The sequence below is a fragment of the Rana temporaria genome (genome assembly GCF_905171775.1).
Source record: "Rana temporaria chromosome 4 unlocalized genomic scaffold, aRanTem1.1 chr4z, whole genome shotgun sequence".
NCBI lineage: Eukaryota > Metazoa > Chordata > Amphibia > Anura > Ranidae > Rana > Rana temporaria.
Genome location: NW_024404463.1, coordinates 349,275 through 376,880, shown reverse-complemented (window position 1 = coordinate 376,880; position 27,606 = coordinate 349,275). Strand labels below are relative to the sequence as shown.

Below are 27,606 nucleotides of genomic sequence, written 5' to 3'. Positions count from 1 at the left end.
CAGGTGGAGGAGGAGGTAGTGTCTGAAGCAGGAGAGGGGTGGGCGGAGAAGGAGGAGGTGGTGTCTGGAGGAGGAGGAGACAGCGGGCGGATGAGGAGGAGGTAGTGGAGGAGAAGGTTGCGGGCAGAGGAGGCGGGCAGAGGAGGAGGAGACAGCGGACGGAGAAGGTGGCGGGCGGAGGAGGTGGAGGGGGCGGAGGAGGAGGAGGCGGCGGGCGGAGGAGACAGCGGGCGGAGGAGGAGGGACGGTGGCGGAGAAGGTGGCGGGCGGAGGAGGAGGCGGCAGGTGGAGGAGGAGGGAGTGTCTGAAGCAGGAGAGGGGTGGGCGGAGAAGGAGGAGATGGTGTCTGGAGGAGGAGGAGACAGTGGGCGGATGAGGAGGAGGTAGTGGAGGAGAAGGTTGCGGGCAGAGGAGGCGGGCAGAGGAGGAGGAGACAGCGGACGGAGAAGGTGGCGGGCGGAGGAGGTGGAGGGGGCGGAGGAGGAGGAGGCGGCGGGCGGAGGAGACAGCGGGGGGAGGAGGAGGGACGGTGGCGGAGAAGGTGGCGGGCGGAGGAGGAGGCGGCAGGTGGAGGAGGAGGTAGTGTCTGAAGCAGGAGAGGGGTGGGCGGAGAAGGAGGAGGTGGTGTCTGGAGGAGGAGGAGACAGCGGGCGGATGAGGAGGAGGTAGTGGAGGAGAAGGTTGCGGGCAGAGGAGGCGGGCAGAGGAGGAGGAGACAGCGGACGGAGAAGGTGGCGGGCGGAGGAGGTGGAGGGGGCGGAGGAGGAGGAGGCGGCGGGCGGAGGAGACAGCGGGCGGAGGAGGAGGGACGGTGGCGGAGAAGGTGGCGGGCGGAGGAGGAGGCGGCAGGTGGAGGAGGAGGTAGTGTCTGAAGCAGGAGAGGGGTGGGCGGAGAAGGAGGAGGTGGTGTCTGGAGGAGGAGGAGACAGCGGGCGGATGAGGAGGAGGTAGTGGAGGAGAAGGTTGCGGGCAGAGGAGGCGGGCAGAGGAGGAGGAGACAGCGGACGGAGAAGGTGGCGGGCGGAGGAGGTGGAGGGGGCGGAGGAGGAGGAGGCGGCGGGCGGAGGAGACAGCGGGCGGAGGAGGAGGGACGGTGGCGGAGAAGGTGGCGGGCGGAGGAGGAGGCGGCAGGTGGAGGAGGAGGTAGTGTCTGAAGCAGGAGAGGGGTGGGCGGAGAAGGAGGAGGTGGTGTCTGGAGGAGGAGGAGACAGCGGGCGGATGAGGAGGAGGTAGTGGAGGAGAAGGTTGCGGGCAGAGGAGGCGGGCAGAGGAGGAGGAGACAGCGGACGGAGAAGGTGGCGGGCGGAGGAGGTGGAGGGGGCGGAGGAGGAGGAGGCGGCGGGCGGAGGAGGCGGCAGGCGGAGGAGACAGCGGGCGGAGGAGGAGGGACGGTGGCGGAGGAGGAGGCGGCAGGTGGAGGAGGAGGTAGTGTCTGAAGCAGGAGAGGGGTGGGCGGAGAAGGAGGAGATGGTGTCTGGAGGAGGAGGAGACAGTGGGCGGATGAGGAGGAGGTAGTGGAGGAGAAGGTGATGGGCAGAGGAGGAGGGACGGTGGCGGAACGAGGTGGCGGGCGGAGGAGGGACAGTGGCGGGCAGAGGAGGCGGAGGAGGGGCACATCAGTCTCAGCGTGGAGTGTCATTGTGTACCGTCAGCTGATAGGTCGGCTTTTCCCGGGGGGGAATGTTTGGGGTTCAGAGGGGGAGGGGTTCACGTGGTCTCTGTTCTCCACCAATCACACGCTCTCTCTTGTGTTTTTAGGGCGGTCCAGGCTGGAGATGTTCTCTGTGTCTCGGGTCTCTCACACGCCGATTTCCTCCACAACAAATCTCCCATCCCGGTCAGGTGTGTATTGTGTCCCAATCCCCCGTTCTACCAATCATGAGGTCAGCAACCGTCTGTATCCTTCCAGCGATGACTCCTCCCTCCCGCCTGCAAACTACTGCAGGAAATCTCCCCATTGTGGGAGGGGCAGAGACACAAACTACTGCAGGAAATCTCTCCATTGTGGGAGGGGCAGAGACACAAACTACTGCAGGAAATCTCCCCATTGTGGGAGGGGCAGAGACACAAACTACTGCAGGAAATCTCTCCATTGTGGGAGGGGCAGAGACACAAACTACTGCAGGAAATCTCTCCATTGTGGGAGGGGCAGAGACACAAACTACTGCAGGAAATTTCCCCATTGTGGGAGGGGCAGAGACACAAACTACTGCAGGAAATCTCCCCATTGTGGGAGGGGCAGAGACACAAACTACTGCAGGGAAAACTCCCCATTGTGGGAGGGGCAGAGACACAAACTACTGCAGGAAACCTCCCCATTGTGGGAGGGGCAGAGACACAAACTACTGCAGGAAATCTCCCCATTGTGGGAGGGGCAGAGACACAAACTACTGGGGGGAAATCTCCCCATTGTGGGAGGGGCAGAGACACAAACTACTGCAGGAAATCTCCTCATTGTGGGAGGGGCAGAGACACAAACTACTGCAGGAAATCTCCCCATTGTGGGAGGGGCAGAGACACAAACTACTGCAGGAAATCTCCCCATTGTGGGAGGGGCAGAGACACAAACTACTGCAGGAAATCTCCTCATTGTGGGAGGGGCAGAGACACAAACTACTGCAGGAAATCTCATCATTGTGGGAGGGGCAGAGACACAAACTACTGCAGGAAATCTCTCCATTGTGGGAGGGGCAGAGACACAAACTACTGCAGGGAAATCTCTCCATTGTGGGAGGGGCAGAGACACAAACTACTGCAGGAAATCTCCCCATTGTGGGAGGGGCAGAGACACAAACTACTGCAGGAAATCTCCCCATTGTGGGAGGGGCAGAGACACACACTACTGCAGGAAATCTCTCCATTGTGGGAGGGGCAGAGACACAAACTACTGCAGGAAATTTCCCCATTGTGGGAGGGGCAGAGACACAAACTACTGCAGGAAATCTCCTCATTGTGGGAGGGGCAGAGACACAAACTACTGAAGGAAATCTCCCCATTGTGGGAGGGGCAGAGACACAAACTACTGCAGGAAATCTCATCATTGTGGGCGGGGCAGAGACACAAACTACTGCAGGGAACCTCCCCATTGTGGGAGGGGCAGAGACACAAACTACTGCAGGAAATCTCCTCATTGTGGGAGGGGCAGAGACACAAACTACTGCAGGAAATCTCACCATTGTGGGAGGGGCAGAGACACAAACTACTGCAGGAAATCTCCCCATTGTGGGAGGGGCAGAGACACAAACTACTGCAGGAAATATCCCCATTGTGGGAGGGGCAGAGACACAAACTACTGCAGGAAACCTCCCCATTGTGGGAGGGGCAGAGACACAAACTACTGCAGGAAATCTCCCCATTGTGGGAGGGGCAGAGACACAAACTACTGAGGGAAATCTCATCATTGTGGGAGGGGCAGAGACACAAACTACTGCAGGAAATCTCCTCATTGTGGGAGGGGCAGAGACACAAACTACTGCAGGAAATCTCCTCATTGTGGGAGGGGCAGAGACACAAACTACTGCAGGAAATCTCTCCATTGTGGGAGGGGCAGAGACACAAACTACTGCAGGGAAATCTCTCCATTGTGGGAGGGGCAGAGACACAAACTACTGCAGGAAATCTCCCCATTGTGGGAGGGGCAGAGACACAAACTACTGCAGGAAATCTCCCCATTGTGGGAGGGGCAGAGACACAAACTACTGCAGGAAATCTCTCCATTGTGGGAGGGGCAGAGACACAAACTACTGCAGGAAATTTCCCCATTGTGGGAGGGGCAGAGACACAAACTACTGCAGGAAATCTCCTCATTGTGGGAGGGGCAGAGACACAAACTACTGCAGGAAATCTCCCCATTGTGGGAGGGGCAGAGACACAAACTACTGCAGGAAATCTCATCATTGTGGGAGGGGCAGAGACACAAACTACTGCAGGAAATCTCCCCATTGTGGGAGGGGCAGAGACACAAACTACTGCAGGAAATCTCCCCATTGTGGGAGGGGCAGAGACACAAACTACTGCGGGAAATCTCCTCATTGTGGGAGGGGCAGAGACACAAACTACTGAGGGAAATCTCATCATTGTGGGAGGGGCAGAGACACAAACTACTGCAGGAAATCTCCCCATTGTGGGAGGGGCAGAGACACAAACTACTGCAGGAAATCTCCCCATTGTGGGAGGGGCAGAGACACAAACTACTGCAGGAAATCTCTTCATTGTGGGAGGGGCAGAGACACAAACTACTGCAGGAAATCTCCCCATTGTGGGAGGGGCAGAGACACAAACTACTGCAGGGAAATCTCACCATTGTGGGAGGGGCAGAGACACAAACTACTGCAGGAAATCTCCTCATTGTGGGAGGGGCAGAGACACAAACTACTGCAGGAAATCTCTTCATTGTGGGAGGGGCAGAGACACAAACTACTGCAGGAAATCTCCCCATTGTGGGAGGGGCAGAGACACAAACTACTGGGGGAAAACTCCCCATTGTGGGAGGGGCAGAGACACAAACTACTGCAGGAAATCTCCCCATTGTGGGAGGGGCAGAGACACAAACTACTGCAGGAAATCTCCCCATTGTGGGAGGGGCAGAGACACAAACTACTGCAGGAAATCTCCCCATTGTGGGAGGGGCAGAGACACAAACTACTGCAGGAAATCTCCCCATTGTGGGAGGGGCAGAGACACAAACTACTGCAGGAAATCTCCCCATTGTGGGAGGGGCAGAGACACAAACTACTGCAGGAAATCTCCCCATTGTGGGAGGGGCAGAGCCCAAAAATTTACATTTAAAAAAAGAAATCAGATATTCCAACCGCTGACAACTACAAACAAGACGATACTCGTGTGATTGCTGAACATGGAGTGTTTATTAGAAGCAGAATACAAGTCTTATATACAGTAGAAGAGGAGGTTCCCCTCCTGATCATATTACTCTAACAATACACCTGTAACCAGAAACATAAATTTACATGAGCTAATTGACTAATCCCTTAAAGCAGCCGATGTGACTCAGTGCCCTCCTGGGCATTGTTATGATAAATCAGGATGTCACTACAGGTCAGACTTGTTGTCACCGAGCGTCACACAGTAGATAATACATTATCATAAGTATAAACACAGGACACCTTCTCACAACAGCAGGAGCTCCAGCAGGAGTCGGCCCGTCTCCTACATTGTACAGAGGCCAATGTGATCGGCTCTCTCATCTAACATGTGGAGTTCAGAATCAAACAAACCAGGAATAGTCTTTACATCTATCCTGGGAGATATTGGCCCGGATTCACAAAGCACTTGCGCCGATGTATCTCCAGATACGCCGTGTAAGTGCAAATATGCGCCGGCGTATCTATGCTGAGATTCGCCTGAAAACAGGCTTCATCCAACCGACTTTACTTTCCTACGCCGGCGTTGAGTGGGCACATATTTACGCTGGGCGCATTTGGCGCTCCCATTGATTTTCGATTCACATATGCAAATGAGGGAGATACAGCGATTCGCGATTGTACGTGCGCCCGACGCAGTGCACGTAAAGTCATACGTCCGTCGTTCTGCCCCATAAAGGAGGTGTAACTCAGCAGCATCCATGCAAAGGGAACACAAGCCGTCGTATTTTACGTCATTTACGTTGGACGTGAATATGACTAGGTGTAGGTTACGTTCACGCCATAGGCAGTGATCCGACGTATCTTAGGGAGTAGTTCCGACATGATTCTGAGCATGCGCACTGGGATGCGTCCACGGGACGGCGCATGCGCCGTTGGTTATACGTATCTGTCTGTCACTCGGCCCATCATTTGCATGGGGTCACGCCCACTTCCACCTATGCCGACGTACGCCTTGGAAACCCAGCGCAGTTTTGGGAGCACTGGCTTTGTGAATTCCATGCTTGCCTCTCTGCGCTGCGTCTACGATACGGCGGCATAAATGTGCGCCGCTGTCTGTGAATCCGGGCCTTTGTGGAGAAATATTTCTGTCCCATTTTAAGGAATCCGAGATTTATTTTCTCAGTCACCCTGTGCTAGGATGGACATAAGAGGTGCATGGGGAGCAGAACCAAGGGGACCCCAACCTTTCCAAGGGATTCTGGGTTCCAGGGGTACTTCTCTGTGGAACCCACGGGAAGCCTCCGTTTCAGGACATTCGAGAGATTCCCTTGTTGATTCTGTCCCAGAAGGTGTTTTTTCTGGTGGCAATCACATCGGTCAGACGGGTGTCTGAATTAGCGGCCTTGTCCTGCAAGGCTCCTTACTTGGTCATCCACAGGGATATGGCTGCATTCACACCTGAACGCGGCGTATTGTACCGCGATTTGCCGCGACAAATTGCGGCGTTTTGTCCCGTGATTTGCTGCGACAAAACGCAGCATTTTTTAGCCTAAAATACGCCGGAGGGGTGATTAAACATTGTCGAACGCCGAAGCCGCCTGAAAAAAAGGGTCCGGGACTTGTTTTGAGCTTCAGGCGTTCGGCGTGGAGATGTGAACCATCTCCATAGCCGACAATGTTAAATCACCCCTCCAGCGTATTTCAGGCTGCAATAGCGTCGGGCGTAAAAACGCCTAGGTGTGAATGGAGCCTAAGGTGGTGCTGCGGCCGCAGCCGTCATTCCTTCCTAAGGTTGTTTCGGCTTTTCACATTAATGAGGACATTGTTCTTCCATCCTTGTGTCCTCGGCCGGCAAACCCAAAGGAGGCCACTTTGCATTCCTTGGACGTGGTTCGGGCCCTACGGGTGTACTTGTCTGCTACGGCTCGGTTCCGGAAGTGGACTCACTGTTCGTGTCGGTGAAGGGTCCTAAAAGACGTCCCTGAGGTCAATGCTGCTGTGTCCGTCCATGAACGGAAGAGAAAATAGGATTTTTGTACTCACCGTAAAATCCATTTCTCTGAGTTCATGGACGGACACAGCACCCACCCCACTGGCCTCTGTCGTCGGTGGGGGAGGCCAGACCTGGACCTCCTTGTTTCTATATAGAACAGTCATCTAGGCAGGTTTGTTGGGGTCCAGGGTCCCTCGGCCATTGCCCTGGTTGTATTGGTGATTTTGTAGAATCCGTTTTCCCTGATTAATGATTGTCCTCCTCTAATAATGCTTCCTCAGCTGCTCCGCGGGTTTGAAGTAGAAGGCATTCCTGTGATTGGCCCAGAAGAGCCGTATTGCCCATGTATGTTCTCTGGCTCTCTGCGAACGCTGTGAACCTTCTTCCAGATTGCCAGAACCTTCTGTCTCGGGGACGAATCTTCCATCGTGCTTCTCAGTTGGTGGCTTTGATGGCTTGGCTGTTGAAGGTCAAGTCCTGAGGAAGAGACATGAAGGTCAAGTCCTGAGGAAGAGACATGAAGGTCAAGTCCTGAGGAAGAGACATGAAGGTCAAGTCCTGAGGAAGAGACATGAAGGTCAAGTCCTGAGGAAGAGACATGAAGGTCAAGTCCTGAGGAAGAGACATTTAGCAAATTTGTTCTTTTCTATTCGTCTTCATGATTGAAAGGTCTTCCATCCCACCTGTAAGGATCACATTGCTTGTGGGAATAGACCGATTCATCCTAGAAGATCCTCGATGGGAGGAACCCAAATCTTTTACCAGCTGAGCCTTGATCAGCATCTGGCCTTCAGCACCATCAAGGGGCAGATTTCAGCCTTGAGTGATGAGTAAGTGTGTGAAAAGCACCTACTGAGCATCTGTGGACCTCGTGTTCTTCATTCTACCACTTTTAATGGATATTCTATAAAGAGGTGGATTTTATTCCCTGGATGTGGTGCCACCAGGCAGGCTCCGGGCTTCTCACAGCAGTGCATGTTATCTCACAGGCTGCTTTGGATCGGTGCATACCCAGCTCTTTCTTGGATAGATTTTGGCCTTGGCTATCCTTTTTCAGAGGATTGCTAGGAGGGGTTATGGGGTCATTACAGCTCTGCGTGTCCAATCACCTGAAGATGGGAGGGGATAACCCAATCGCCTGAAGACGGGAGGGTATAACCCAATCGCCTGAAGACGGGAGGGTATAACCCAATCGCCTGAAGACGGAGGGTATAACCCAATCGCCTGAAGACGGGAGGGTATAACCCAATCGCCTGAAGACGGGAGGGTATAACCCAATCGCCTGAAGATGGGAGGGGATAACCCAATCGCCTGAAGATGGGAGGGGATAACCCAATCGCCTGAAGATGTGAGGGTATAACCCAATCGCCTGAAGATGGTAGGGGATAACCCAATCGCCTGAAGATGGTAGGGGATAACCCAATCGCCTGAAGATGGGAGGGGATAACCCAATCGCCTGAAGATGGGAGGGGATAACCCAATCGCCTGAAGACGGTAGGGGATAACCCAATCGCCTGAAGACGGGAGGGTATAACCCAATCGCCTGAAGACGGGAGGGTATAACCCAATCGCCTGAAGACGGGAGGGTATAACCCAATCGCCTGAAGACGGGAGGGTATAACCCAATCGCCTGAAGACGGGAGGGTATAACCCAATCGCCTGAAGACGGGAGGGTATAACCCAATCGCCTGAAGACGGGAGGGTATAACCCAATCGCCTGAAGACGGGAGGGTATAACCCAATCGCCTGAAGACGGGAGGGTATAACCCAATCGCCTGAAGACGGGAGGGTATAACCCAATCGCCTGAAGACGGGAGGGTATAACCCAATCGCCTGAAGACGGGAGGGGATAACCCAATCGCCTGAAGACGGGAGGGTATAACCCAATCGCCTGAAGACGGGAGGGTATAACCCAATCGCCTGAAGACGGGAGGGTATAACCCAATCGCCTGAAGATGGAAGCATATAACCTGTGACGGGGGTCACTTTGGACGGGGGGGGGTTGTAGAACCCAACTTACCTTGGAGAGCTCTGGAAGCTCCTTGTCCAGCTCCCCCGCCACCTCCTATGTGTCTTTTAGGTGCACAGGGTGACTGAGAACCCCAGTCTGATCTCAAGAATATATGAAGATGAAGTCCACCGTTCATCAGTGACCATTGTTAGAAGGTTTGAGGTGGGGTGGGGGTTGCTATGTGTTTGTCAGGTGTGGCTGTATCCCATTGTTCTATTGTGTCTCTTTATTGGGAGCAACCTATTATGGGATGTGTATGTCTATGTGTATTTGCTGTGAGGAGGGAGGTGGGCAATCCCCCAACAGCTCTCCCTGCTGATTGGACAGTCTACTGATGAGAAGTTTGAATATCTCTGTGTGCCTGTGTTCAAATAAAACAGTTCATGTTCAGCAGCCAAACGAGTCCTGCCTAGTTCTTGGTTGTAATATGCGGCAATAGTATGTAATGTTGCTGTGGGAGAGCCTTACAGATGGTTTTGTGTTTGGTGATGAAGGGGAACCTATCCTTGAAGACCTGCGAGAACACAGAGAGGCTATGCTCGTCTTGTAGGGGTCTCAGAGCCTGATCTGGACTATATGCTAAGGAAGGAACAGCATCTGGAAAGGGCACACAGGAAACTGCTGGAACACGTTCCGCATCATGCCAGAGAATCGACAGAGGAAACTCCGGAGATGGCCGTCTCCAAAGCTGAAGTGCCGACAACATGGCAGAGCTCTGCTAACCTCTGCCCGGAAGAACAACCTGAGGAGCTGCAGAAGAACAACCTGTGGAGCCTCCAGCAGAGGAGCTGGCATCAGGGCCACACTTCACTGATCTCTGCCCAACACCAACAGCAGCTTCTGGGTTCTACAGACAGGAGAGTGTGAACCTCTATCCCCAGACACCAGTTCCAGAGACAGGAGATGGTGAACCTCTATCCCCAGACACCAGTTCCAGAGACAGGAGATGGTGAACCTCTATCCCCAGACACCAGTTCCAGAGACAGGAGATGGTGAACCTCTATCCCCAGACACCAGTTCCAGAGACAGGAGATGGTGAACTTCTATCCCCAGACACCAGTTCCAGAGACAGGGGATGGTGACCCTCTATCCCCAGACACCAGTTCCAAAGACAGGGGATGGTGACCCTCTATCCCCAGACACCAGTTCCAGAGACAGGAGATGGTGAACCTCTATCCCCAGACACCAGTTCCAGAGACAGGGGATGGTGACCCTCTATCCCCAGACACCAGTTCCAGAGACAGGAGATGGTGAACCTCTATCCCCAGACACCAGTTACAGAGACAGGAGATGTGACCCTCTATCCCCAGACACCAGTTCCAGAGACAGGGGATGTTGACCCTCTATCCCCAGACACCAGTTCCAGAGACAGGAGATGGTGAACTTCTATCCCCAGACACCAGTTCCAGAGACAGGGGATGGTGAACTTCTATCCCCAGACACCAGTTCCAGAGACAGGGGATGGTGAACCTCTATCCCCAGACACCAGTTCCAGAGACAGGAGATGGTGAACTTCTATCCCCAGACACCAGTTCCAGAGACAGGGGATGGTGAACCTCTATCCCCAGACACCAGTTCCAGAGACAGGAGATGGTGAACCTCTATCCCCAGACACCAGTTCCAGAGACAGGAGATGGTGACCCTCTATCCCCAGACACCAGTTCCAGAGACAGGAGATGGTGACCCTCTATCCCCAGACACCAGTTCCAGAGACAGGAGATGGTGACCCTCTATCCCCAGACACCAGTTCCAGAGACAGGAGATGGTGAACCTCTATCCCCAGACACCAGTTCCAGAGACAGGAGATGGTGAACCTCTATCCCCAGACACCAGTTCCAGAGACAGGGGATGGTGAACCTCTATCCCCAGACACCAGTTACACAGACAGGAGATGGTGACCCTCTATCCCCAGACACCAGTTCCAGAGACAGGAGATGGTGACCCTCTATCCCCAGACACCAGTTCCAGAGACAGGGGATGGTGAACCTCTATCCCCAGACACCAGTTACACAGACAGGGGATGGTGAACCTCTATCCCCAGACACCAGTTACAGAGACAGGAGATGGTGAACCTCTATCCCCAGACACCAGTTCCAGAGACAGGAGATGGTGAACCTCTATCCCCAGACACCAGTTCCAGAGACAGGAGATGGTGAACCTCTATCCCCAGACACCAGTTCCAGAGACAGGAGATGGTGAACCTCTATCCCCAGACACCAGTTCCAGAGACTGGGGATTTAATAGACTTCTCTGCTGAGGAAGAACAACCTGAGGAGCCTCCAGCAGAAGAGCTGGCATCAGGGCCACACTTCACTGACCTCTGTCCAGCACCAACAGCAGCTTCAGCCTCCCTGAGAGAAGAGGAAGCCGGCCTTTCTCCCACAACACTGAGAGAGACTGGGGATTTTCTGCCCGCAGCATCTGTGGAGTTACCAGAATCTTCTCCAGCTGAAGAGCTGAGAACTGGACAGAGACCTCTGCCCCACACCTGAGACCCAGGGTGAGAAGGGGGTGTTCTTTCCTCCCCAGCAAGGATCCGTGTACCTGGAAGACGGTACCAGAAATATGTCGTTCCAGCAGCCAGATGAGGGTAAATCCTTGTACACACGATCGGATTTTCTGCAGACAAAGCCTCAGACTTTTGTCAGAAGGGCGTTGGCCAGGAACTTGTCTTGCATACAAACGGCACACAATTGTCGGCCAACAAACACAAACAAAGTTGCGTCACCCTTAGGGTACCTTCTAATGTTGTGTTTGAGCATTGCTTCCGAGCATGCGTGTTTGTACTTTGGACTTTTGTCTGATGGACTTGTGTACACATGATCGGAAAATCCCACAACAGAACGTCGTATACGGTAAATTTTTAAAACCTGCCATTCAACATTTGTCCATGGAAAATTTGACAACAAACGGTCGGATTTTCTGCCAACAGGCTGTCAATATACAATTCTTGTTGGAAAATCCGATGGTGTGTACGAGGCTTTAGGGAGGTGAAGCAGCCGGCGGCACCCCAGAATGATCCCAGCAGAAGGGCTGGCATCAGAGCAGAGTGCTGCTGGCCTCTGCCCCATAACTAACAAAAGATGCGGTACCCACCTGTATACTCCCCGGGGATGATGGGCATTGGGCCCAGATCCCCAACAGCATGATGAAGTAAGCCCAGTCACCCCGTCTTCTATCCAGTGGCTGAAAGGACTCCGGGGAGAAGGGGCAGTCCGCACTTCTCCCCAGCAGCGGGTATGTTCTCTGAGAGAGGCAGAGGTTGGCTGAGAGGGGCAGAGGTTGGCTGAGAGAGGCAGAGGTTGGCTGAGAGAGGCAGAGGTTGGCTGAGAGAGGCAGAGGTTGGCTGAGCGAGGCAGAGGTTGGCTGAGCGAGGCAGAGGTTGGCTGGGAGGGGCAGAGGTTGGCTGGGAGGGGCAGAGGTTGGCTGGGAGGGGCAGAGGTTGGCTGGGAGGGGCAGAGGTTGGCTGGGAGGGGCAGAGGTTGGCTGAGAGAGGCAGAGGTTGGCTGAGAGAGGCAGAGGTTGGCTGAGAGAGGCAGAGGTTGGCTGAGAGGGGCAGAGGTTGGCTGAGAGGGGCAGAGGTTGGCTGAGAGGGGCAGAGGTTGGCTGAGAGGGGCAGAGGTTGGCTGAGAGGGGCAGAGGTTGGCTGAGAGGGGCAGAGGTTGGCTGAGAGGGGCAGAGGTTGGCTGAGAGGGGCAGAGGTTGGCTGAGAGGGGCAGAGGTTGGCTGAGAGGGGCAGAGGTTGGCTGAGAGGGGCAGAGGTTGGCTGAGAGGGGCAGAGGTTGGCTGAGAGGGGCAGAGGTTGGCTGAGAGGGGCAGAGGTTGGCTGAGAGGGGCAGAGGTTGGCTGAGAGGGGCAGAGGTTGGCTGAGAGGGGCAGAGGTTGGCTGAGAGGGGCAGAGGTTGGCTGAGAGGGGCAGAGGTTGGCTGAGAGGGGCAGAGGTTGGCTGAGAGAGGCAGAAGTTGGCTGGGTGAGTAAAGTTCTGTTTGGGACAATTTATGTGAGTACGGGTATTGGGGGGGGACTGGAACTATGGACTTACTTTGAAGTCAACCCATTTGGGGTCTCCTTTTGTGTTAGTCCTCTGCCGAAAGGGGAGATGTGTGACGGGAGTCGCTTTGGACGGGGGGGGGGGGTTGTAGAACCCAGATTACCTTGGAGAGCTCTGGAAGCTCCTTGTCCCGCTCCTCCGGCCCCTCCTATGTGTAAGTCACCCCGTGTCTATTTGGGGTACAGGGTGGCCTCAAGAATATATGAAGATGAAGTCCACCGTTCATCAGTGACCATTCTTAGAAGGTTTGAGGTGGGGTCGGGGTTGCTATGTGTTTGTCAGGTGTGACTGTATCCCATTGTTCTATTGTGTCTCTTTCTTGGGAGCAACCTATTATGGGATGTGTATGTGTGTTTGCTGTGAGGAGGGAGGGGGGCATTCCTCCAACAGCTCTCCCTGATGATTGGACAGTCTACTGATGAGACGTTGGAATATCTGTGTGTTCAACAGTTCATGTTGAGCAGCCAAACGAGTGGTGCCCTGTGTGTGGTTGTCATTGGTTGGAATATCTGATCTCTATATTCAGAAGGAAGCGATGTACGAGGAACATTTCCTTACATAACCTCCTGCCCCACACACACGAACGGAAAAACTGCCATGAGAGCTTTTGGCTGGGAATTGCGACGTTGTGTTTGCTCCATCGCAGTTTTTCAGACGGGAAAACTGGCGGGGAAAAAAGGGAAGTATCTCTTCCCCCCCCCCCCCCCCCTCAGGACAAAATCCTAGCAGGAAAACCGTGCGTCTGTATGCTTTTCCGACGGGAAAGAAAACGTGAATGCTCGGAAACAATTCGACGCATGCTCGGAAGCATAGAACTTCATTTTGTCAGCTCGCTGTCGTCTTTTACGTCGCCGCGTTCTTGGCAGTCAAAAGTTCACTGGACTTTTGTGTGATGGCGTGTACGGAAGAGGGGGGGGGGGGAAGAGTCGCCTGTACCATGCTGCAAGAAAAGGACAACCCAGCAAACCTCCCGCCACGGTTCTCCCTCTCACCGTGCAGGTCACATGTTCCTGCATTATATTCTGCATATCAATATTTCCTTCTCCTCTGCAGGTGTCCTGACCTGTACTTCAAGGTGTGCCGGATAGAAGGACAGAAGGGAGCGCGCCCGAATGTTGGATATCTCGCTGACACCAATCACACCACACTCTACCAGGTGAGTACAGAGATCGGATCCACCAATCACACCGCACTCTACCAGGTGAGTACAGAGATCGGATCCACCAATCACACCACACTCTACCAGGTGTGTACAGAGATCGGATCCACCAATCACACCACACTCTACCAGGTGAGTACAGAGATCGGATCCACCAATCACACCACACTCTACCAGGTGAGTACAGAGATCGGATCCACCAATCACACCACACTCTACCAGGTGTGTACAGAGATCGGATCCACCGATCACACCACACTCTACCAGGTGTGTACAGAGATCGGATCCACCAATCACACCGCACTCTACCAGGTGAGTACAGAGATCGGATCCACCAATCACACCACACTCTACCAGGTGAGTACAGAGATCGGATCCACCAATCACACCGCACTCTACCAGGTGAGTACAGAGATCGGATCCACCAATCACACCGCACTCTACCAGGTGTGTACAGAGATCGGATCCACCGATCACACCACACTCTACCAGGTGAGTACAGAGATCGGATCCACCAATCACACCGCACTCTACCAGGTGTGTACAGAGATCGGATCCACCGATCACACCACACTCTACCAGGTGAGTACAGAGATCGGATCCACCGATCACACCACACTCTACCAGGTGAGTACAGAGATCGGATCCACCAATCACACCACACTCTACAAGGTGAGTACAGAGATCGGATCCACCAATCACACCACACTCTACCAGGTGAGTACAGAGATCAGATCCACCAATCACACCACACTCTACCAGGTGAGTACAGAGATCGGATCCACCAATCACGCCACACTCTACCAGGTGAGTACAGAGATCGGATCCACCAATCACACCACGCTCTACCAGGTGTGTACAGAGATCGGATCCACCAATCACACCACACTCTACCAGGTGAGTACAGAGATCGGATCCACCAATCACACCACACTCTACCAGGTGAGTACAGAGATCGGATCCACCAATCACACCGCACTCTACCAGGTGAGTACAGAGATCGGATCCACCAATCACACCACACTCTACCAGGTGAGTACAGAGATCGGATCCACCAATCACACCACACTCTACCAGGTGAGTACAGAGATCGGATCCACCAATCACACCACACTCTACCAGGTGAGTACAGAGATCGGATCCACCAATCACACCACACTCTACCAGGTGAGTACAGAGATCGGATCCACCAATCACACCACACTCTACCAGGTGAGTACAGAGATCGGATCCACCAATCACACCACACTCTACCAGGTGAGTACAGAGATCGGATCCACCAATCACACCACACTCTACCAGGTGAGTACAGAGATCGGATCCACCAATCACACCGCACTCTACCAGGTGTGTACAGAGATCGGATCCACCAATCACACCACACTCTACCAGGTGAGTACAGAGATCGGATCCACCAATCACACCACACTCTACCAGGTGAGTACAGAGATCGGATCCACCAATCACACCACACTCTACCAGGTGAGTACAGAGATCGGATCCACCAATCACACCACACTCTACCAGGTGAGTACAGAGATCGGATCCACCAATCACACCACACTCTACCAGGTGAGTACAGAGATCGGATCCACCGATCACACCACACTCTACCAGGTGAGTACAGAGATCGGATCCACCAATCACACCACACTCTACCAGGTGAGTACAGAGATCGGATCCACCAATCACACCACACTCTACCAGGTGAGTACAGAGATCGGATCCACCAATCACACCACACTCTACCAGGTGAGTACAGAGATCGGATCTACCGATCACACCACACTCTACCAGGTGTGTACAGAGATCGGATCCACCAATCACACCGCACTCTACCAGGTGAGTACAGAGATCGGATCCACCAATCACACCACACTCTACCAGGTGAGTACAGAGATCAGATCCACCAATCACACCACACTCTACCAGGTGAGTACAGAGATCGGATCCACCAATCACACCACACTCTACCAGGTGAGTACAGAGATCGGATCCACCAATCACACCGCACTCTACCAGGTGAGTACAGAGATCGGATCCACCAATCACACCACACTCTACCAGGTGAGTACAGAGATCGGATCCACCAATCACACCACACTCTACCAGGTGAGTACAGAGATCGGATCCACCAATCACACCACACTCTACCAGGTGTGTACAGAGATCGGATCCACCAATCACACCACACTCTACCAGGTGAGTACAGAGATCGGATCCACCAATCACACCACACTCTACCAGGTGAGTACAGAGATCGGATCCACCAATCACACCACACTCTACCAGGTGAGTACAGAGATCGGATCCACCAATCACACCACACTCTACCAGGTGAGTACAGAGATCGGATCCACCAATCACACCACACTCTACCAGGTGAGTACAGAGATCGGATCCACCAATCACACCACACTCTACCAGGTGAGTACAGAGATCGGATCCACCGATCACACCACACTCTACCAGGTGAGTACAGAGATCGGATCCACCAATCACACCACACTCTACCAGGTGAGTACAGCGATCGGATCCACCAATCACACCACACTCTACCAGGTGAGTACAGAGATCGGATCCACCAATCACACCACACTCTACCAGGTGAGTACAGCGATCGGATCCACCAATCACACCACACTCTACCAGGTGAGTACAGCGATCGGATCCACCGATCACACCACACTCTACCAGGTGAGTACAGAGATCGGATCCACCGATCACACCACACTCTACCAGGTGAGTACAGAGATCGGATCCACCGATCACACCACACTCTACCAGGTGAGTACAGAGATCGGATCCACCAATCACACCACACTCTACCAGGTGAGTACAGAGATCGGATCCACCAATCACACCACACTCTACCAGGTGTGTACAGAGATCGGATCCACCAATCACACCACACTCTACCAGGTGAGTACAGCGATCGGATCCACCAATCACACCACACTCTACCAGGTGTGTACAGAGATCGGATCCACCAATCACACCACACTCTACCAGGTGAGTACAGCGATCGGATCCACCAATCACACCACACTCTACCAGGTGTGTACAGAGATCGGATCCACCAATCACACCACACTCTACCAGGTGAGTACAGAGATCGGATCCACCAATCACACCACACTCTACCAGGTGTGTACAGAGATCGGATCCACCAATCACACCACACTCTACCAGGTGAGTACAGAGATCGGATCCACCAATCACACCACACTCTACCAGGTGAGTACAGAGATCGGATCCACCAATCACACCACACTCTACCAGGTGAGTACAGAGATCGGATCCACCAATCACACCACACTCTACCAGGTGTGTACAGAGATCGGATCCACCAATCACACCACACTCTACCAGGTGAGTACAGCGATCGGATCCACCAATCACACCACACTCTACCAGGTGTGTACAGAGATCGGATCCACCAATCACACCGCACTCTACCAGGTGAGTACAGAGATCGGATCCACCAATCACACCACACTCTACCAGGTGAGTACAGAGATCGGATCCACCAATCACACCACACTCTACCAGGTGAGTACAGAGATCGGATCCACCAATCACACCACACTCTACCAGGTGTGTACAGAGATCGGATCCACCAATCACACCACACTCTACCAGGTGAGTACAGAGATCGGATCCACCAATCACACCACACTCTACCAGGTGTGTACAGAGATCGGATCCACCGATCACACCACACTCTACCAGGTGAGTACAGAGATCGGATCCACCAATCACACCACACTCTACCAGGTGAGTACAGAGATCGGATCCACCAATCACACCACACTCTACCAGGTGAGTACAGAGATCGGATCCACCGATCACACCACACTCTACCAGGTGAGTACAGAGATCGGATCCACCAATCACACCACACTCTACCAGGTGAGTACAGAGATCGGATCCACCAATCACACCACACTCTACCAGGTGAGTACAGAGATCGGATCTACCGATCACACCACACTCTACCAGGTGTGTACAGAGATCGGATCCACCAATCACACCACACTCTACCAGGTGAGTACAGAGATCGGATCCACCAATCACACCACACTCTACCAGGTGAGTACAGAGATCGGATCTACCGATCACACCACACTCTACCAGGTGTGTACAGAGATCGGATCCACCAATCACACCACACTCTACCAGGTGAGTACAGAGATCGGATCCACCAATCACACCACACTCTACCAGGTGAGTACAGAGATCGGATCCACCAATCACACCACACTCTACCAGGTGAGTACAGAGATCGGATCCACCAATCACACCACACTCTACCAGGTGAGTACAGAGATCGGATCCACCAATCACACCACACTCTACCAGGTGAGTACAGAGATCGGATCCACCAATCACACCACACTCTACCAGGTGAGTACAGAGATCGGATCCACCAATCACACCACACTCTACCAGGTGAGTACAGAGATCGGATCCACCAATCACACCACACTCTACCAGGTGAGTACAGAGATCGGATCCACCAATCACACCACACTCTACCAGGTGAGTACAGAGATCGGATCCACCAATCACACCACACTCTACCAGGTGAGTACAGAGATCGGATCCACCAATCACACCACACTCTACCAGGTGAGTACAGAGATCGGATCCACCAATCACACCACACTCTACCAGGTGAGTACAGAGATCGGATCCACCAATCACACCACACTCTACCAGGTGAGTACAGAGATCGGATCCACCAATCACACCACACTCTACCAGGTGAGTACAGAGATCGGATCCACCAATCACACCACACTCTACCAGGTGAGTACAGAGATCGGATCCACCAATCACACCACACTCTACCAGGTGAGTACAGAGATCGGATCCACCAATCACACCACACTCTACCAGGTGAGTACAGAGATCGGATCCACCAATCACACCACACTCTACCAGGTGAGTACAGAGATCGGATCCACCAATCACACCACACTCTACCAGGTGAGTACAGAGATCGGATCCACCAATCACACCACACTCTACCAGGTGAGTACAGAGATCGGATCCACCAATCACACCACACTCTACCAGGTGAGTACAGAGATCGGATCCACCAATCACACCACACTCTACCAGGTGAGTACAGAGATCGGATCCACCAATCACACCACACTCTACCAGGTGAGTACAGAGATCGGATCCACCAATCACACCACACTCTACCAGGTGAGTACAGAGATCGGATCCACCAATCACACCACACTCTACCAGGTGAGTACAGAGATCGGATCCACCAATCACACCACACTCTACCAGGTGAGTACAGAGATCGGATCCACCAATCACACCACACTCTACCAGGTGAGTACAGAGATCGGATCCACCAATCACACCACACTCTACCAGGTGAGTACAGAGATCGGATCCACCAATCACACCACACTCTACCAGGTGAGTACAGAGATCGGATCCACCAATCACACCACACTCTACCAGGTGAGTACAGAGATCGGATCCACCAATCACACCACACTCTACCAGGTGAGTACAGAGATCGGATCCACCAATCACACCACACTCTACCAGGTGAGTACAGAGATCGGATCCACCAATCACACCACACTCTACCAGGTGAGTACAGAGATCGGATCCACCAATCACACCACACTCTACCAGGTGAGTACAGAGATCGGATCCACCAATCACACCACACTCTACCAGGTGAGTACAGAGATCGGATCCACCAATCACACCACACTCTACCAGGTGAGTACAGAGATCGGATCCACCAATCACACCACACTCTACCAGGTGAGTACAGAGATCGGATCCACCAATCACACCACACTCTACCAGGTGAGTACAGAGATCGGATCCACCAATCACACCACACTCTACCAGGTGAGTACAGAGATCGGATCCACCAATCACACCACACTCTACCAGGTGAGTACAGAGATCGGATCCACCAATCACACCACACTCTACCAGGTGAGTACAGAGATCGGATCCACCAATCACACCACACTCTACCAGGTGAGTACAGAGATCGGATCCACCAATCACACCACACTCTACCAGGTGAGTACAGAGATCGGATCCACCAATCCACCACACTCTACCAGGTGAGTACAGAGATCGGATCCACCAATCACACCACACTCTACCAGGTGAGTACAGAGATCGGATCCACCAATCACACCACACTCTACCAGGTGAGTACAGAGATCGGATCCACCGATCACACCACACTCTACCAGGTGTGTACAGAGATCGGATCCACCAATCACACCACACTCTACCAGGTGAGTACAGAGATCGGATCCACCAATCACACCACACTCTACCAGGTGAGTACAGAGATCGGATCCACCAATCACACCACACTCTACCAGGTGAGTACAGAGATCGGATCCACCAATCACACCACACTCTACCAGGTGAGTACAGAGATCGGATCCACCAATCACACCACACTCTACCAGGTGAGTACAGAGATCGGATCCACCAATCACACCACACTCTACCAGGTGAGTACAGAGATCGGATCCACCAATCGCACCACACTCTACCAGGTGAGTACAGAGATCGGATCCACCGATCACACCACACTCTACCAGGTGTGTACAGAGATCGGATCCACCAATCACACCACACTCTACCAGGTGAGTACAGAGATCGGATCCACCAATCACACCACACTCTACCAGGTGAGTACAGAGATCGGATCCACCAATCACACCACACTCTACCAGGTGAGTACAGAGATCGGATCCACCAATCACACCACACTCTACCAGGTGAGTACAGAGATCGGATCTACCGATCACACCACACTCTACCAGGTGTGTACAGAGATCGGATCCACCAATCACACCACACTCTACCAGGTGAGTACAGAGATCGGATCCACCAATCACACCACACTCTACCAGGTGAGTACAGAGATCGGATCCACCAATCACACCACACTCTACCAGGTGAGTACAGAGATCGGATCCACCAATCACACCACACTCTACCAGGTGTGTACAGAGATCGGATCTATAGAAATCCTCTTCATCAGGTACAAACCCCTCCCCCCCCGTCTTCTTCTTACAGGTGGGAACCACCCACAGCTATGTGCCCTCCTTCCCTTCCCGGGATGGTCATGTCTTCTGGAGCAGTCTGTTCCCGGCGGGTCTCTCGCATGTCGTGGATGATCTGTGCCGATTGCTCCAACCTCATGTACAAAACAGGTGAGATCTCCGAGTGTGGCCTGTACTTTATACCCCCACCCTCACCCCTATATCCCCACCCCCACATCCCCACCCCCATTCATTATATCCCCACCCCCACCCCTATATCCCCACCCCCACCCCTATATCCCCACCCTCACCCCTATATCCCCACCCTCACCCCTATATCCCCACCCCCACCCCTATATCCCCACCCCCACCCCTATATCCCCACCCCCACCCCTATATCCCCACCCTCACCCCTATATCCCCACCCTCACCCCTATATCCCCACCCTCACCCCTATATCCCCACCCTCACCCCTATATCCCCACCCTCACCCCTATATCCCCACCCTCACCCCTATATCCCTATCCCCACCCCCACCTCTATATCCCCACCCTCACCCCTATATCCCCACCCTCACCCCTATATCCCCACCCCCACCCCTATATCCCCACCCTCACCCCTATATCCCCACCCTCACCCCTATATCCCCACCCCCACCCCTATATCCCCACCCCCACCCCTATATCCCCACCCCCACCCCTATATCCCCACCCCCACCCCTATATCCCCACCCCCACCCCTATATCCCCACCTCCACCCCTATATCCCCACCCCCACCTCTATATCCCCACCCTCACCCCTATATCCCCACCCTCACCCCTATATCCCCACCCCCACCCCTATATCCCCACCCTCACCCCTATATCCCCACCCTCACCCCTATATCCCCACCCCCACCCCTATATCCCCACCCCCACCCCTATATCCCCACCCCCACCCCTATATCCCCACCCTCACCCCTATATCCCCACCCCCACCCCTATATCCCCACCTCCACCCCTATATCCCCACCCCCACCTCTATATCCCCACCCCCACCCCTATATCCCCACCCCCACCCCTATATCCCCACCCTCACCCCTATATCCCCACCCCCACCCCTATATCCCCACCCCCACCTCTATATCCCCACCCCTATACCCCCACCCCCATTCATTCTATCCCCACCCCCATTCATTCTATCCCCAACCCCATTCATTATATCCCCACCCCCATACTTTATATCCCCACCCCCATACTTTATATCCCCACCCCCATACGTTATATCCCCACCCCCACCTCTAATTCCCCACCCCCATACTTTATATCCCCACCCCCATTCACTATATCCCCACCCCCACCTCTATATCCCCACCCCCACCCCTATATCCCCACCTCCACCCCTATACCCCCACCCCTATATCCCCACCCTCACCCCTATATCCCCACCCCCACCCCTATATCCCCACCTCCACCCCTATATCCCCGCCCCCACCTCTATATCCCCACCCCCACCCCTATATCCCCACCCCCACCTCTATATCCCCACCCCCACCCCTATATCCCCACCCCCACCCCTATATCCCCACCCTCACCCCTATATCCCCACCCCCACCCCTATATCCCCACCCCCACCTCTATATCCCCACCCTCACCCCTATATCCCCACCCTCACCCCTATATCCCCACCCCCACCTCTATATCCCCACCCCTATACCCCCACCCCCATTCATTCTATCCCCACCCCCATTCATTCTATCCCCAACCCCATTCATTATATCCCCACCCCCATACTTTATATCCCCACCCCCATACTTTATATCCCCACCCCCATACGTTATATCCCCACCCCCACCTCTAATTCCCCACCCCCATACTTTATATCCCCACCCCCATTCACTATATCCCCACCCCCACCTCTATATCCCCACCCCCACCCCTATATCCCCACCTCCACCCCTATACCCCCACCCCTATATCCCCACCCTCACCCCTATATCCCCACCCCCACCCCTATATCCCCACCTCCACCCCTATATCCCCACCCCCACCCCTATATCCCCACCCCCACCTCTATATCCCCACCCCCACCCCTATATCCCCACCCCCACCTCTATATCCCCACCCCTATATCCCCACCCTCACCCCTATATCCCCACCCCCACCCCTATATCCCCAACCCCATTCATTATATCCCCACCCCCATTCATTCTATCCCCAACCCCATTCATTATATCCCCACCCCCATTCATTATATCCCCACCCCCATTCATTATATCCCCACCCCCATTCACTATATCCCCACCCCCATTCACTATATCCCCACCCCCATACTTTATATCCCCACCCCCATACTTTATATCCCCATTCACTATATCCCCACCTCTATTCACTATATCCCCACCCCCATTCACTATATCCCCACCCCCACCTCTATATCCCCACCCCCACCCCTATATCCCCACCCCCATTCATTATATCCCCACCCCCATTCACTATATCCCCACCCCCATACTTTATATCCCCACCCCCATACTTTATATCCCCATTCACTATATCCCCACCTCTATTCACTATATCCCCACCCCCATTCACTATATCCCCACCCCCACCTCTATATCCCCACCCCCACCCCTATATCCCCACCCCCATTCATTATATCCCCACCCCCATTCATTATATCCCCACCCCCATTCACTATATCCCCACCCCCATTCACTATATCCCCACCCCCATACTTTATATCCCCATTCACTATATCCCCACCTCTATTCACTATATCCCCACCCCCATTCATTATATCCCCACCCCCATTCATTATATCCCCACCCCCATACTTTATATCCCCACCCCCATTCATTATATCCCCACCCCCATTCATTATATCCCCACCCCCATTCACTATATCCCCACCCCCATACTTTATATCCCCACCCCCATTCATTATATCCCCACCCCCATACTTTATATCCCCACCCCCATTCATTATATCCCCACCCCCATTCACTATATCCCCACCCCCATACTTTATATCCCCACCCCCATTCATTATATGCCTACCCCCATACATTATATCATACACAGGTTCTGTTCCTCCTGTCCTCAGGACAGCCATGTTGTCGGGGGTGACAGCCAGGTTCTGTTCCTCCTGTCCTCGGGACAGCCATGTTGTTGGGGGTGACAGCCAGGTTCTGTTCCTCCTGTCCTCGGGGACAGCCATGTTGTTGGGGGTGACAGCCAGGTTCTGTTCCTCCTGTCCTCAGGACAGCCATGTTGTCGGGGGTGACAGCCAGATTCTGTTCCTCCTGTCCTCAGGACAGCCATGTTGTTGGGGGGTGACAGCCAGGTTCTGTTCCTCCTGTCCTCGGGACAGCCATGTTGTTGGGGGGTGACAGCCAGGTTCTGTTCCTCCTGTCCTCAGGACAGCCATGTTGTCGGGGGTGACAGCCAGATTCTGTTCCTCCTGTCCTCGGGACAGCCATGTTGTCGGGGGTGACAGCCAGGTTCTGTTCCTCCTGTCCTCGGGACAGCCATGTTGTGGGGGGGTGACAGCCAGGTTCTGTTCCTTGTGTCCTCGGGACAGCCATGTTGTCGGGGGTGACAGCCAGGTTCTGTTCCTCCTGTCCTCGGGACAGCCATGTTGTTGGGGGTGACAGCCAGGTTCTGTTCCTCCTGTCCTCGGGGACAGCCATGTTGTCGGGGGTGACAGCCAGATTCTGTTCCTCCTGTCCTCAGGACAGCCATGTTGTTGGGGGGTGACAGCCAGGTTCTGTTCCTCCTGTCCTCGGGACAGCCATGTTGTCGGGGGTGACAGCCAGGTTCTGTTCCTCCTGTCCTCGGGACAGCCATGTTGTTGGGGGTGACAGCCAGGTTCTGTTCCTCCTGTCCTCGGGACAGCCATGTTGTTGGGGGGTGACAGCCAGGTTCTGTTCCTCCTGTCCTCAGGACAGCCATGTTGTTGGGGGGTGACAGCCAGGTTCTGTTCCTCCTGTCCTCGGGACAGCCATGTTGTCGGGGGTGACAGCCAGGTTCTGTTCCTTGTGTCCTCGGGACAGCCATGTTGTCGGGGGTGACAGCCAGGTTCTGTTCCTCCTGTCCTCAGGACAGCCATGTTGTTGGGGGGTGACAGCCAGGTTCTGTTCCTCCTGTCCTCAGGACAGCCATGTTGTTGGGGGGTGACAGCCAGGTTCTGTTCCTCCTGTCCTCGGGACAGCCATGTTGTGGGGGGGTGACAGCCAGGTTCTGTTCCTTGTGTCCTCGGGACAGCCATGTTGTCGGGGGTGACAGCCAGATTCTGTTCCTCCTGTCCTCGGGACAGCCATGTTGTCGGGGGTGACAGCCATGTTCTGTTCCTCCTGTCCTCAGGACAGCCATGTTGTTGGGGGGTGACAGCCAGGTTCTGTTCCTCCTGTCCTCGGGACAGCCATGTTGTCGGGGGTGACAGCCAGGTTCTGTTCCTCCTGTCCTCGGGACAGCCATGTTGTCGGGGGTGACAGCCAGGTTCTGTTCCTCCTGTCCTCGGGACAGCCATGTTGTCGGGGGTGACAGCCAGGTTCTGTTCCTCCTGTCCTCGGGACAGCCATGTTGTTGGGGGGTGACAGCCAGATTCTGTTCCTTGTGTCCCCCACCTTTACCGCTCTGTATTTTCTGACGGTTGTGTTGTCCATACAGCGGCCATGTTGTTGGAGCCGGAGGTCGGGTCCTCCTGGGCGGACCGGCAGGCAGTGGGAAAGCGATGGTGGTGAGAGCCGCATGCAGTCGCCTTCATTTACATCTCTTCCAGGTAAGTGTTCTGTGGATATCTGTGGGGTGATGGACCTCGTCTTTGTGTCTGGGGAGGGGACATGCTCTACACTGTCCGTGGCTCAATAAAGTTTTAATGAAGAAGTGATGTCATCGATGTGGGGGATGTGCTATGTTCTGAGATCCCCCTCCATGCTTTGATTTGTGTCTTGCAGGTTGAGTGCGGCCGGCTGTGCAGGGAGAACAGCGCCGGAATGGTGACTCGCCTTCGCTCGCTCTTCTCCCAGGCTGGTGATTGTCGTCCCTGCGTTCTTCTCCTCTGCCATGTGGATGTCCTCGGGAGAGAGCGAGACGGCTCTGGAGAGGACACCCGGGTCACCTCCGCTCTGAGCAACCTCCTGCTGGACTCCACATTCAGGTGAACATTCCTCTCCTCTGTTTTATATGTCCTTCCTGAGGTCCCCTCCCTTTCACCTGTGTCTGCAGCGACTGCTCTCTCCTGAGATCACACTGTGTGCAGGGACTGCTCTCTCCTGAGATCACACTGTGTGCAGGGACTGCTCTCTCCTGAGATCACACTGTGTGCAGGGACTGCTCTCTCCTGAGATCACACTGTCTGCAGGGACTGCTCTCTCCTGAGATCACACTGTGTGCAGGGACTGCTCTCTCCTGAGATCACACTGTCTGCAGCGACTGCTCTCTCCTGAGATCACACTGTCTGCAGGGACTGCTCTCTCCTGAGATCACACTGTCTGCAGGGACTGCTCTCTCCTGAGATCACACTGTCTGCAGGGACTGCTCTCTCCTGAGATCACGCTGTCTGCAGGGACTGCTCTCTCCTGAGATCACACTGTCTGCAGGGACTGCTCTCTCCTGAGATCACATTGTCTGCAGGGACTGCTCTCTCCTGAGATCACACTGTCTGCAGGGACTGCTCTCTCCTGAGATCACACTGTCTGCAGGGACTGCTCTCTCCTGAGATCACACTGTCTGCAGCGACTGCTCTCTCCTGAGATCACACTGTGTGCAGGGACTGCTCTCTCCTGAGATCACACTGTCTGCAGGGACTGCTCTCTCCTGAGATCACACTGTCTGCAGGGACTGCTCTCTCCTGAGATCACACTGTCTGCAGGGACTGCTCTCTCCTGAGATCACACTGTGTGCAGGGACTGCTCTCTCCTGAGATCACACTGTCTGCAGCGACTGCTCTCTCCTGAGATCACACTGTCTGCAGGGACTGCTCTCTCCTGAGATCACACTGTCTGCAGGGACTGCTCTCTCCTGAGATCACACTGTCTGCAGGGACTGCTCTCTCCTGAGATCACACTGTCTGCAGGGACTGCTCTCTCCTGAGATCACACTGTCTGCAGCGACTGCTCTCTCCTGAGATCACACTGTGTGCAGGGACTGCTCTCTCCTGAGATCACACTGTCTGCAGGGACTGCTCTCTCCTGAGATCACACTGTCTGCAGCGACTGCTCTCTCCTGAGATCACACTGTGTGCAGGGACTGCTCTCTCCTGAGATCACACTGTCTGCAGGGACTGCTCTCTCCTGAGATCACACTGTGTGCAGGGACTGCTCTCTCCTGAGATCACACTGTCTGCAGGGACTGCTCTCTCCTGAGATCACACTGTCTGCAGCGACTGCTCTCTCCTGAGATCACACTGTCTGCAGCGACTGCTCTCTCCTGAGATCACACTGTCTGCAGCGACTGCTCTCTCCTGAGATCACACTGTCTGCAGGCACTGCTCTCTCCTGAGATCACACTGTCTGCAGCGACTGCTCTCT

General features: G+C 54.2%; 1 protein-coding gene across 2 annotated transcripts in view; it reads left to right on the top strand.

The window, feature by feature from the left end:
* The window catches only part of PEX6 (peroxisomal biogenesis factor 6), a 128,611-nt gene that overhangs the window by 5,529 nt on the left and 95,476 nt on the right, over positions 1–27,606 (top strand). For both annotated transcript variants that reach the window (XM_040334335.1, XM_040334336.1), the window contains exons 3-7: positions 1,759–1,842; positions 13,932–14,034; positions 21,130–21,266; positions 25,745–25,856; positions 26,032–26,234. In XM_040334335.1, the coding sequence (XP_040190269.1) occupies positions 1,759–1,842; positions 13,932–14,034; positions 21,130–21,266; positions 25,745–25,856; positions 26,032–26,234 (639 nt within the window). The remainder of the gene's footprint in view (positions 1–1,758; positions 1,843–13,931; positions 14,035–21,129; positions 21,267–25,744; positions 25,857–26,031; positions 26,235–27,606) is intronic.